The sequence below is a fragment of the Lepidochelys kempii genome, chromosome 9 (genome assembly GCF_965140265.1).
Source record: "Lepidochelys kempii isolate rLepKem1 chromosome 9, rLepKem1.hap2, whole genome shotgun sequence".
Taxonomy (NCBI): domain Eukaryota; kingdom Metazoa; phylum Chordata; order Testudines; family Cheloniidae; genus Lepidochelys; species Lepidochelys kempii.
Genome location: NC_133264.1, coordinates 73,589,860 through 73,602,481, shown reverse-complemented (window position 1 = coordinate 73,602,481; position 12,622 = coordinate 73,589,860). Strand labels below are relative to the sequence as shown.

Below are 12,622 nucleotides of genomic sequence, written 5' to 3'. Positions count from 1 at the left end.
GTTGATCACTTTAGATAAGCTATTACCAGCAGGACAGTGGGGTGGGAGGAGGTATTGTTTCATGATTTCTGTGTGTATATAAAGTCTGCTGCAGTTTCCACGGTAAACATCTGATGAAGTGAGCTGTAGCTCACGAAAGCTCATGCTCAAATAAATTGGTTAGTCTCTAAGGTGCCACAAGTACTCCTTTTCTTTTTATTATAGCAAGAGTTTACATAAACAATTCTGGTACCTGAGTTTTTCAAATATATCTTTTTAGATAACTAAAAGCAGCCCACAAAAGCCCATGAAATACTAGGTACAAGGTACTGGAATAAGATACGGGTGAGTGGAATTATTTCTCTTTCCTATTGACAGCAGTGAGATATTCTAGATTATTTTGCTCAAGCAGGAATCTGATAATTGTACAACAGAAGAATGATTCAAACATTTTAACAATTTGTTTTCATAACTGATGGAAGCAAAAGAAAAAGCAGTCAAACTACAACTATTCTGTACTTACAGGTGTTTCTCATGCACGTCATGGTTGAAGAACACAACTCAATGATTCGAACTGCTGGCTGCCCTCGTTCCACTGGTGGCACTGTCAAAATGGAAATCTAACAGAAAGGAATAGAAAATTCTGAATATCAAATTATCCAAAGCAGCAATTTGATCTTTATTTCATTATTCTACATTATAATGGTGAAACTTGTCACACTGTTAACAGACTATTGACTACCTATATAAAAATGCCTACTGCCACAAGGTATCAAAGTGGGAACAAAAATCTTCAAGCACCCAAAAAAGTAAAAAAAAACAAAAAAACACCTAATATTGATATTATCATATATAACTATTTCTTTAATATATACACAACATACAATCTTGAATATATATTACATATTTTAACATTAAATATACACTTGCAAATTCTTATTCAAACCTGATGCTGTTATTGACTACCAACTTTCAAAATAACCGTATTTTCTAAAATAAGATAGCTTGATCCGAGTCCCACAAATAAGTTTTAAGAAGTTCATACTGGAGTATTTATATGGTTACAGAAAGAGCTGTTACAGACTAGTGGGTAAATAAGTATGCAATCTATCAACCCCATAAATATGTATTTATGCAATAGGCTTAGAAAGCTCCAGAGAAGCTGTTGTCAACTCCCATACACACTGTACAGGACAGATTTATTTCCTTTTATGCACTGCTTTAAAAATTCATAAACAAGTCTGTTAAAGTAGAGTAACATGAAGGATCAGACATCCCACAAAATCAAGGCAATTCCCAGTTAAGGTAAAAAGTAATTGGCGACACTTAATACAACTTTCATTTAGTTTTATTTTCTGGTGTACTCTTAAAGCTCCTTTCAGAAAGAAATCTATGAGATCAACCTTAACCTTACTCACATGTATCGTGCCAAAGACTACTTTTGCTAGTAAGGTCTGCAGGAGAAGATGTACAATAATAAAAAAATCTACACTGTAGCCATTTTTAGAAAAATGGTTCTTAACCTTTTCCCACATGGAATCCAACTAACCTAAGTATTTTCTTGCCACAACTGACATAAACACAACCCTTTGAATTTGGAAACTGCCATTGGTTCATGAGGATGGAAATAAGTGGGGAAGTCAATTGTCTAGTGGAGTCTCGATTCTATGTAGGCAGCTGTTTTCGTTTTGAGAGGAGTTGGAAGAACTGGGAGTCTATAAAATAACATGCACACAAAATGAATGATGTAGAGAAAAATGATAGAAACTTTTATTCTCCCCTTCTCATAACAGAAGAACATGTGGACATTTAACTTAATTGGAGGATAAAGGAAATGTTTTAACCACACAGTAGACAGATTGGCAGTAAATTCCACAAAGTACTTATCCATATAAATATACAGTCCTCTATTGTTCTAATAAAAATATTAGAGTTATAATAGTCAACATTTAAAAGTTTTGGAAGGGATATAAAGAAACCTTCATGCTTCATGGCCAGTCATTATTATGGATTAGAATGAGACTTCCCTGAGGGACAGATTATCCCACATCTGTCTACTGCAGGTTCTCTTTCACTTTCCTATGCAGGATTTGGTGCTGGCTGCTGTCACAAATAAGATACTGGACTCTGTGGACCTGGGTCTAATACCTATGTTCCTGTGATTGGAAGTGATAACTGGCTGTTGTGGATGCTTCTCTTCTTTCCTATATTCCACTTATGTAACACTTAACTCTGGGCAGGGCTGCTGCAAGAGACTGTGAAGCTGGCTCCACAGCTTCTAGAATTGTGCTTCACCTTCCCCAGAGCTGACCACAGTACAGGTGAGCTAAAGGCTGCACTGTGATTAGATTTGGGAACAGAGGAGCAGCAGGATGGAGGAGGGAGAAAATCACTCCTTTCTGCCTTCCATTGGGTCCTAGCTACATGGTTCTACCAATTTTGCTTCAACCCTTGGGATTTGATTCAGTGAGCATCCCAGGTGACCAAGTTGCACTCTATGGGCTGCAAGTTGCGCTTTATGGGCAGAGAAGCACTAGTATACAGCATCGGATTTAAACTAAATATATTATGCTATTTAAAATTTTTTTTCCCTTAAACATTAAGGGTATGTCTACACCGCAATTAAAAACCTATGGCTGACTCTGGCTCACAGGGCTCAGGCTGAGGAGCTATTCAAGTGCAGTGTAGACGTTCAGGCTCTAGGACCCTGCGAGGTGGGAGGGTCCTAGATCTTGGACTACAGCCCAAGCTCAAATGTCTGCACTGCAATCAAACAGCCCTGCAGCCTGAGCCCTGCAAGTCCAAGTCAGCAGGCAAAGGCTATCTGCGAGTACTTAACTGCAGTGTAAATATACCCTGAGTGAACAGATCATGAAAGGCACCAGATTAACAGTGCCAAGGACTATGCAAACTTCCTCAAACAGCTCCACAAATAAACACCACTCCTGGCCTAGAGGAACCTCTCGTAGGGATAAGCTTGCTGTTTAGTCTCAATTCTGATTCAATTCTTAGTCTCTCTCAGACTACTAACAAAAGGTGTCAGAGTGTGACTAGCAACAAACACAGAAATATGCCAGTCCCATTGCTAGCTCGTAGTTTTCAATTTTAACCGATTTTACATTTAATTTGCTACTTTAAGGAGGAAAAATGGGATTAAGACAATATCAATAGAACCAATTAACTGGAAAGCTAGATTCAAATAGAAGCAAAAATACAAATTAATTCTTCACAGAAGTTTAATTTGATCATATACAACTCTTTAAAGAGATTATAAATTCAGAATTGATATATACCTGCTGGTCTGAATCTGTCTTTAGTACGGATTGATCTGTAATGAGCACTGCTCTGGAGATCTGCCTGCAATTAAATAAAGCAATTATGGTACTTCACAAAAGAGAAAACATAGCTATTTGGATTCTGGCCTTCTGAAAATAATTTAGTTATAATATTACCACTGTGGCAAATTATTTTTGTTACTTAAATATAAGCTATCATGATTACACATCATTAATTACATATTTCATGTTACGAAGTAGGCCCACTTCTACAACCTCAATTAATGCATTATAGTCATTACCAAAATAAAAGCACTAATGTGAGTAAAAGGCTGCAAGACCAGGGCTTCAGCTTCTATTAAATGAATAAAAATGTTTTGTAACCAGAATAATAATATAGAACTCTACATTTCAGAGATTCTATAACATTCTGGTTACAAAATAAATAGCATTTTGAGGCAATTTTATATTTTTATGCACAAGCACCTATATTACTGACACATTTCATATCCATTCAGTGGGAAAAATGAAATGATCGAGTAATAAAACATTTTTAATTTTAGAAACATGCAACTCATCAAGAATCACATGGCCTCGATGAATCATATTCAATGCCTAAAAACTGTATATTTGAGACATTTCAATTTATTGCCCTTTCTGCAGCATCTGGGTCAAGCTTCCTGGCTCTTGTGCTACTTGGTCAGGCTGGTCAGCAACAAAAGCCATGGTACTTAAAGCAAAAATGGTACAAGAATAATGTTACTTTTAAACACTACACCAGGAGCACCAAAAGGTTCCACGAAACAATGTTGTGACAGAATTTTTTTTGGGGGGGAGGGAGGGAAACGATGCAACAATCATTACCAGCAAGGCTACAGTTCTCCTACTGGCTGCCAGCATCATATGAAGATGCGAGCTAAACAAGAAAAATCTCAAAAGGAAAAACAGCAACTGCATCTACAACGTATTTAGGGCAAAAAAAAACCTAAAAAAGGAAGTAACAACAAACACTGACGTTTTTAAGTTTGTAGAGAAAACTATTGGTGTTTGGATTGGAAGAGTGACCCCAGGTGGGCACTACTGCCTCAAGCTATGTTGTCAATCACTTTTTCAATTTGAAAAGCAAGTTTTCCCGCTATGAACAAACACGTGTCTGTACACAAATACAGAGATAGACATCACTGCACAGGATAGATGGTGCTCAGGGAATGAGGTATTTAATATTTATTGTCAGACTCAAAGCATGCCCCCATTCCTTATTTACTGTACACCATCCAAATGCTGCATGAAACAAAGGGCAATTATTTTTCTCATCTCCTTTCCTATAGTACTAAGTACTGTAATATGTGAGCCTAACGCACATATCTTCACACCTGTATGAGATTGGGAGAGGTTTCACAAATGGAAAACTGATCCATAGGGAAATTAAAGCCAGAATTTGCAAAAAATCTCCACTAATTTGGGGTATGTCAAAAATTATGTGCCCAATTTGAGATACATATGGCCTGATTTTCCAGAGTTCTTAGCAGGGCTGGTCAAAAACTGTCAAATATCTCCCCTCCAGAAAACAGGGTTCAGTCTACATTGTAATTTTGCCCAGGGAAATACAGTTTTTTGACAGAATTTTCCATTGGGAAAATTGAAACAAAAAGTGAAGCATGATGGCAGCTTGACCACAAGGAGAGACGACAGCACATATTGTGAGATATAGTTTGGCCAGGGAACAAGACCCACAAAGGAGAATGGGGGCATCAGAGACCTGGAACTACAATTCCCATGAAACATCATGACAGCTCAGCTGGACATAGAGACAAAACTCAAACAAACAAACAAACCTCAAACAAACCTGAGATGAAAACAAATGTCAAAATATTGGTATTTCCTGTACAACAGAATTTTTTTAATCAAGTCTCGTACTTAGCATTTTTATAGCAATTTATATGTGCAAAATATTCTAGCAAAGACTCCAGCCTAAAGAATGGTGCACTGGGCTGGGAAGCAGGAGATCATGAACTCAAGTCTTAATTCCCCTACTGATTGGTGTCAATAATTCGATATTGTACCTGATACATTTTGCCTGTACCCCATCTGGAACGGACTGAATACACAAAGGCAGTATACGTGCAAGGCTAAGAGAACTTTTTTTTTTTTTGGGGGGGGGGGGGGGGTTTAGCGGAGGTCTGACAAGAAGCCAGTAATGAACTCTGATCAGCAACATGGAAAAAAGTGATGATGTTCAACACTCATCCAAATCTGAACAACAGGCACCTCTCTAAACCAATTAATATCCCCCTAACAAATACTAAATTCCTGCTGCATGAACAGAAATGTTAAGAGTTCTTCAATAAAAACCCTTCAGAAAAAAAAATGTATAATGAAAATACGAGGGGAGCTAAATATAGGGTGCATAGTGTCCTCTATAATATGTACACATAAGAGAAAAAAAACAACACAGGATTAGGCTATATTACCATGAGGCTGACCTCTGCGTCAAGTTGTGAAGTTTCATTTGCAATGTATTTTATATATTGGAGGTTTTAAAAAATAGCACTTACTATGCTTCTTGCTCACTAATTACCTGTAGCACACATTTGTGCATGTTTTCTCTGAAAGGTAACTGTCTTCCACCACAAAATAGTTAGCACTTATTCTTTGCCCAAAATGATCGATGAGTGCTTTACATCTGTAAAAGAAGCATGACACAATAGGAAGAGATTAATTTCATAATATAATTTTTATAAGTAATTCGTTAGGCTCATGAAGTTGAACATTATTTGAGGAATTCAACTGAGTTTCCAACAATTAGTAATAAATGCTATGTATTTTACCTACAAATAGCTAGAAATGACTCCTTAACACAAATCTGATAATTTATAACAAGACCTTCCAAGAAAAGAGAAAACATGTTCTGTAGTGCATGCAATTCTTTGTTCTAAATTATACCGAAAATAGTATTAGAGCATTAGATAATGATTTCACAAACAAAAATCATGTATTACATCCACATTGCTAACCCTCTTCATGACAACTGCAGATAGTGACAACTGAAAAAGTGAAACTTAGAATGATTTCCTATAAGGAACTTCCAGTTCCTACTCCTACCGCGAGTCCAAATCTGTATCACCACGGTATGTTTTCCATTGGTACCCTTTATCAAAGCAAAGACAAGGTTACTGTAATAATAAAGCTTTAATGACAAGTTAGAAAGAAAGTTATTTTGACTGTTGTAAGGGAGTAGTCTTGAGAAATGTGGGGTTATAAGATAAACTGAGTGATCCAAGTGATCTTTTCTGGCCATACTGTCTATGATTCTACCAAGCATTTGTGATTTAACTCTTTAGTTGTATTGATTGTGTTGTTCTAAGAAAGGGGTGGGCAAACTACGACCCGTGGGCCGGATCCAGCCCGTCAGGGCTTTGGATCCGGCCTGCAGGATTGCCACTCCTGTGGCACCGCGGGCCCTGCGCCACTCCCGGAAGCAGCCGGCACCACGTCCCTGTGGCCTCAGGGACATGGTGCCGGCCGCTTCTGGGAGCGGCGTGGGGCCAGGGTGGGTAGGTGGGCGGGCAGGCATGCAGGGAGCCTGCCTGAGCCCCGCTGCGCACTGCTGCCACCCCAGAGCCGCTCAAGGTAAACAGCACCAGGATACGTGGAGCTAAACGCTGCAGTAACAAGCAGGCTGGGTCTACACTGTGGTGTGTACATGCAGCAGTGAAAGGTTCTTGTGGGGGGAAGCAGCAGGATACTACGCTGCTAAAAATAGCAGTATAGACGTGAGAGGCACTGCTGGGGCACGTAAGGTATACACCCTAAGGTTTGGCATGCCTTTAATCATCTAAGCACTGCCTTGTCATTTACACTGCTATTTATAGCTATGCTACAGGAGCCTGCAGTGTATCTACTCTGCACAGCACCCGAAGTGCGAAGTGCCTGCCACCCAGAAAAAGATGGAAAGAATTAAGCGGTATGACAATTCAGACTGTCCCTTACTATGAACATGTTCATAGCCTAGCACTATAAGTTTTGATCTTGACTGTGGCGTGTAGATGCCACTATAATATAAAAATAATGAAAAATTAAATAATAATTTACAACTAAGACCTGGGATCTCTTGGAAGGCACAACACAGATTCAGCCTCTACGAAATATGCTCTAACTACCTTTTTGCAAAATACTTCCATACTAGTTATTTTCTAGGAAATGTCATTGGTGTTATTCTTCACTCATTTACTAAGTAAAAAAAGCTGCTATCTATATAAAAAAATTGTTGGTACTATTGTCTGGCAATATCTGAGGCTATAATAATCCTTCATATCTATTTGTAAAGTATAATGCAACAAAGTCATGTTTCTTTATTTATCAAGGCTGATGATGGAGTCCAAAACCCAAAATATGTAACAAGAATACTAGCGCAGAAAGCTAAAATGGTGGGGAATATGCACTGAAGTTTAGCTATTTTATTGAGATATTATATAAGCAGAGAAAAAGGATCTGGCGCTTATGTACCCATAACTGGAGGGTTTTTGAGATGTGTCGTCGCTATCCGTGTTCCACACATGGGTACACATGCACTGCAAATGCACCACAGCTCTCCTCATGTTCCAAACTGAGCGCATACAGGCTGGTGCAGGCCACTGCCTCTTCAGTTCCCACTCTTACTGCGAGTCCAAACAATCCATGGCAGAGGGGATGGAGGGTGGGTGGAGGCATACAGATAGGGACCACGTATTGAAGAACCTCTGTTTAGAAGTAAGTAACCTCCATTTCTTCTTCGAGTGATGGTCCCTATGTATATTCCACGTGGGGGAGACTAAAAAACAGTGGTCAAACTGATGGTGAGTGCGAGAAAGCGGAAGCGACAGCTGACTGCAGTAATGCAGTCCCCACAGCTGTATACGCAGTAGACAACTGGACCCAAGCATAATGTCTTGTGAAGATATGCAAGGATCTCCAGGTAGCTGCTCTACTTACCTCTACTAAGGGTATGTCTCTCAGAGAAGCAGCACAGCCTGTTTGTGCTCTTCTGGAATGAGCCCTCATGCCCCTTGAGGGGGAATGTGATCTAGCTAGTAAAGGATAATCCAACCAGAAATCTATTTTGAAACTTGACCCTTTGATCTCTCTGCTATGGAAACACGTGGTTTAGGTATCTTTCTAATGCCTCTTGTTCTTTGTAGATAAAAGGCAAAAGCCCTTTGGACATCCAGAGAATGCAGGCTCCTCTCTTCATCTGAGGCATGCGGTTTAGGAAAAAATTCTAGTAAGTTGGTTTGACTCATAAAACTCAGACACTACTTTAGGGATTAATCTGGGGTGGGAGCAAAATCAGGCCTTTTCCTTATAAAAAAGTAGGTATATGAAAGGTCTGCCATGAGCACCCCAAGCTCACTGACACTTATGGATGATGTTATAGTGATTAGAAAGGTCACCTTCCTAGACAGATGGGCCACAGAACACATGACCAGTAGCTCAAAGGGAGGGCTGGTGAGAAACAACGGCATGAAATTAAGATCCCACTAAGGTGTGAATTTAATCAATGGTGGAAAGGATCCAAGAAGTCCCTTGAAAAAATCTAATTGTGACAGGATGACTGAAGATCACATTATACCAGGGGTGGGCAAACTTTCTGGCCTGAGGCCACATCTGGGTATAGAAATTGTATGGAGGGCCATGAATGCTCATGAAATTGGGGGTTGGGGTGCAGGAACGCTCTGGCTGGGGGTACGGGCTCTGGAGGGGGGGTGGAGATAAGGGGTTCAGAGGGCGGGAGGGGGATCAGGGCTGGGTCAGGGGGTTGGGGCACAAGAGAGTGTCCGGGTGGTGCTTACCTCAAGCAGCTCCCAGAAACAGCAGCATGTCCCCCTTCCGGCTCCTATGCGGAGGTGCGGCCAGGTGTCTCTGTGTGCTGCCCTTTCTGCAGCGCTGCCCCTGCAACTCCCATTGGCTGTGGTTCCCAGCCAATGCGAGCTGCGGCGCAGCGCTTGGGGCGGGGGCAGTGTGTGGAGCCCCCTGGCTGCCCCTACACATAGGAGCCAGAGGGGGATCATGCCGCTGCTTCTAGGAGCCGTGCGGAGTGGGGCAAGCCCCAGACACTGCTTCCCAGCAGGAACTCGAAGGCCAGATTAAAATGCCTGGAGGCTCGGATGGGGCCCTTGGGCCGTAGTTTGACCACCCCTGCACTATACTATAAAACCAGGAAAACAAACTATATACAATATATTTACAGAAATGATGCAATAGAAAGGAGCTGAGGGTACCAAAGATTCTAACTCAGACCATGCAGCAGTAAGAAGGAACTGGAGAGGTGTTCTCCTGCATCACCCTTGATGCCCTTGGTTCAGAGCACAAAGAAAGCTATGGTGCATGTATGGGTCAACGGACACTGCCTGTAAAAAAAATTCTGAACTTAAGCTCATGCATATCCAAGTGTGGAATACACATAAGTACCATCACTTGAAGAATAAAAACAAAATAGTTACACTTAGCAACTAAAGATTAAAACATTGTTAGAAACAAATTAAACATGTTTCCTAAGGGCAATAATTAAAACTTGCCACTACTGACCAGCTGACATGCTTTGAAGCCATGTTTGTTTATATTTTCTCAAAGCTGAGAAGCTGAACGTACTGGACAAGACCACAATTTCAGAGGATACCATTCTTAATGATTGCTGTTATTAGCTCAACTTCAAGTAGGATACGCATTCTACAGTTTCTTCCGTTGGGGCTTTTTTTTTTTTAAATGTCAAAAGATCTTTAAGGTTTAACCCTGGATTCTCAAAAGGATTTTTAAGGCTCTTTATAATGTCAGATCGTTTTCTGTATAAAAACATTAAACACTATTTCACTGAACTTTTTGGCTGATGTGCAAAACATCTCCCACTCAGCAGAGTGAAGCCTTTTTGAATCGGCTACCCAAATAAGTGACAACTCAGCTGCCTCAATGGAGCGCACTCCAGAATGTATTACTCATCTACCGATAAAATATCTGATTATAAATTAAGCATAAACAACATTTTCTATAACATTAGTCAGCTTTCATACAGTAAACAAACCTAAAAATCCCACAAAAGATGAAATCCTGGCCCTATTTAAATAGATGATAGACTTGGCACTGTCTTCCGTGAGACCAGGATTTCTCCCCAACTTTCTATGGAAAGTCGGTGCTTGAAATGAGAGAAAGAAGAAAAACACAGACAGAACAGACTCATGACTTAGTCGGAATGGTAGCAAGAACTTAATAGTGACAAGGGTATAAAAGAGTTGTAAAATCTAACAATATTAATTTCATAATGGACAATGTACGATTTGCATACCACCCATCTAACATTCTAACTCTGTCTACATTCAACAGCTTCAGTGCACATCATAGTCCATTTAATTTAAAAATATTAAAATTAAATATTATTTAAAATAAATGTTTAATATTTTTCTTATCAAGTTTAAACATGAAATACCATATACATATAATGTAAATCCTTCTGCTCAAAGTGAATTTCACTTGTTACTTTAATTTTTTTAAATGTGAGCTGAACTAATTTCACTCTAAAGCACTCATTTAAATATGGCTAACAAACAAGCAAGTCAAGCTGGCACAGTGCATATCTACCTATAACCTTTTGTATTGTTTATGAAACAAGTTCCCCCCATTCCCCCTAAATGTTCTGGAGGGGGAAAGGTTGATTAAATACCATGTTGCATCACTCAAAGCCAGCAAAAGCAACTATATAGGCTTTTTATTTTCCTGTTAAGTGTTGTTTTCTCTCCTTTGCTCAGGAATAGTTATCAAGTCATAGGTCTGATAAGGTTTTAAACAGAAAAAAAAGATAGTGCTTCTTTTAATATCAGTTTCCACTTCACTTCAAAGAATGATCATGAGAAGATTTCTTTCCAGTGCTGCTACCAAATAAGGAAAACACTTGTGCACTGACATTATCAGGTCTCTGTCATCTGATATGTGTTGGGACAATGAATCATACAGAACCCTCCATTGACCTTCTTTCAATGTGTCTAGATAAAAGGATGAAAATTAGAATCCATCTCCTTGCAGTGCCATGAGTTATAAATGTACTTTATAGGGCTCATTATCCAAACTAATGGACTAAGGACGACATCCTTGAAATGGACTTACCAGCACTGACAAAGCCACTATGCAATATTTCAGGAAAAATATGTAAATTACTATGTGTTTGCTATATCTTTTTATTATAGAAATATAAATTTACATTTGTCACATCTTTTCAGATTTTGGGGCCAGAATTATTTTAGTAGAAACACATTTAAAGTAGGCTCAACGTAAAGTGTTAGCGATTATTTTTAATGTAACCATACTTGATATAAATTAAAATACCTTAAATCTTATCAAATTAAGCTAAATGAGCAATCTCTACTAAGCATACAGGAATTAAAAGCAAAAAAGACAATAAAAGGATAATAGTAATGAAATTCAATTTGCATTTCCCTTAGGGCAAAAAGCATGATCCTCTTTCAGTTGCTAACACACAACACCAGAGTTGTCAAGTTTACAGTATATAGCAACATGGTAACTTTTTACTAAATTAAACCTTTTTTAAAATTGGTGATTTACATTAGGTTGCTTGTTTATGTAACCTTTTCAGCTTCTTTCCTTCCTTTCTTTGTTTATGTTTAATTGAAGCAGATTTATTTATACAACACCTGTTCAAACAAAGATACATAGCTACAGTGAAAAACCTTTTAGTTGCATTATTCAAGTCTTGGAACAACTACATCTAAAAGATTCCAGCTTTCTATAACCTCTTCTTTGCATATTATTATAATGGTTCATACACGACAAACTACATGTAAAGGGCTATATTTAACAATTACATTCAAGAAAGCCATTCTATTATTGATATGATGGTATGATATATATTGATATATAAGATATGGACAATAATCTAGTGAAGATGGAATTTCATTGGGTACTGTGGAAGGGAGTATTGATCCTTATCTGTCCTGCTCTGGTAAGATGTTAGATGTGCTTCAGAGAAGGTGGGTAGTGGCCTGAGAACTTGTTTTAGTGATAGAGAAGCTCCTCGTGTGTATCCTTAAACCACTGTGACAAACAGGACAAACTTTTATTACAAACTTTGAGCTGTTGGCCATGTCAGATGATAGCCAACCAGCAAATAAAATCACTTTATTAAACTTCAAGGACAAGTCCATTTTATTCCTTGTTCTTTGAGTGGCCACTTTGCTGGTGAACTTGCACTAATTTGTAGGGGAGGTATACAACTTCTCTTGATCAGCTTGTGGCCATTACAAAATCTGCCACACAAATCTAGTGCCTGACTATATTAGAATAAGCCACAGAGTACATTAACAGAAAATAGCTGGAAAACAAAGCTA

At 38.9% G+C, this 12,622-nt stretch overlaps 1 protein-coding gene across 4 annotated transcripts in view; it reads right to left on the bottom strand.

Annotated features, from left to right (window-relative positions):
* Positions 1-12,622, bottom strand: part of CHM (CHM Rab escort protein) — a 147,495-nt gene that overhangs the window by 27,795 nt on the left and 107,078 nt on the right. For all 4 annotated transcript variants that reach the window (XM_073360879.1, XM_073360881.1, XM_073360882.1 and 1 more), the window contains 3 exons: positions 5,833-5,937; positions 3,273-3,336; positions 503-599 (listed from right to left, as the gene is read on the bottom strand). In XM_073360879.1, the coding sequence (XP_073216980.1) occupies positions 503-599; positions 3,273-3,336; positions 5,833-5,937 (266 nt within the window). The remainder of the gene's footprint in view (positions 1-502; positions 600-3,272; positions 3,337-5,832; positions 5,938-12,622) is intronic.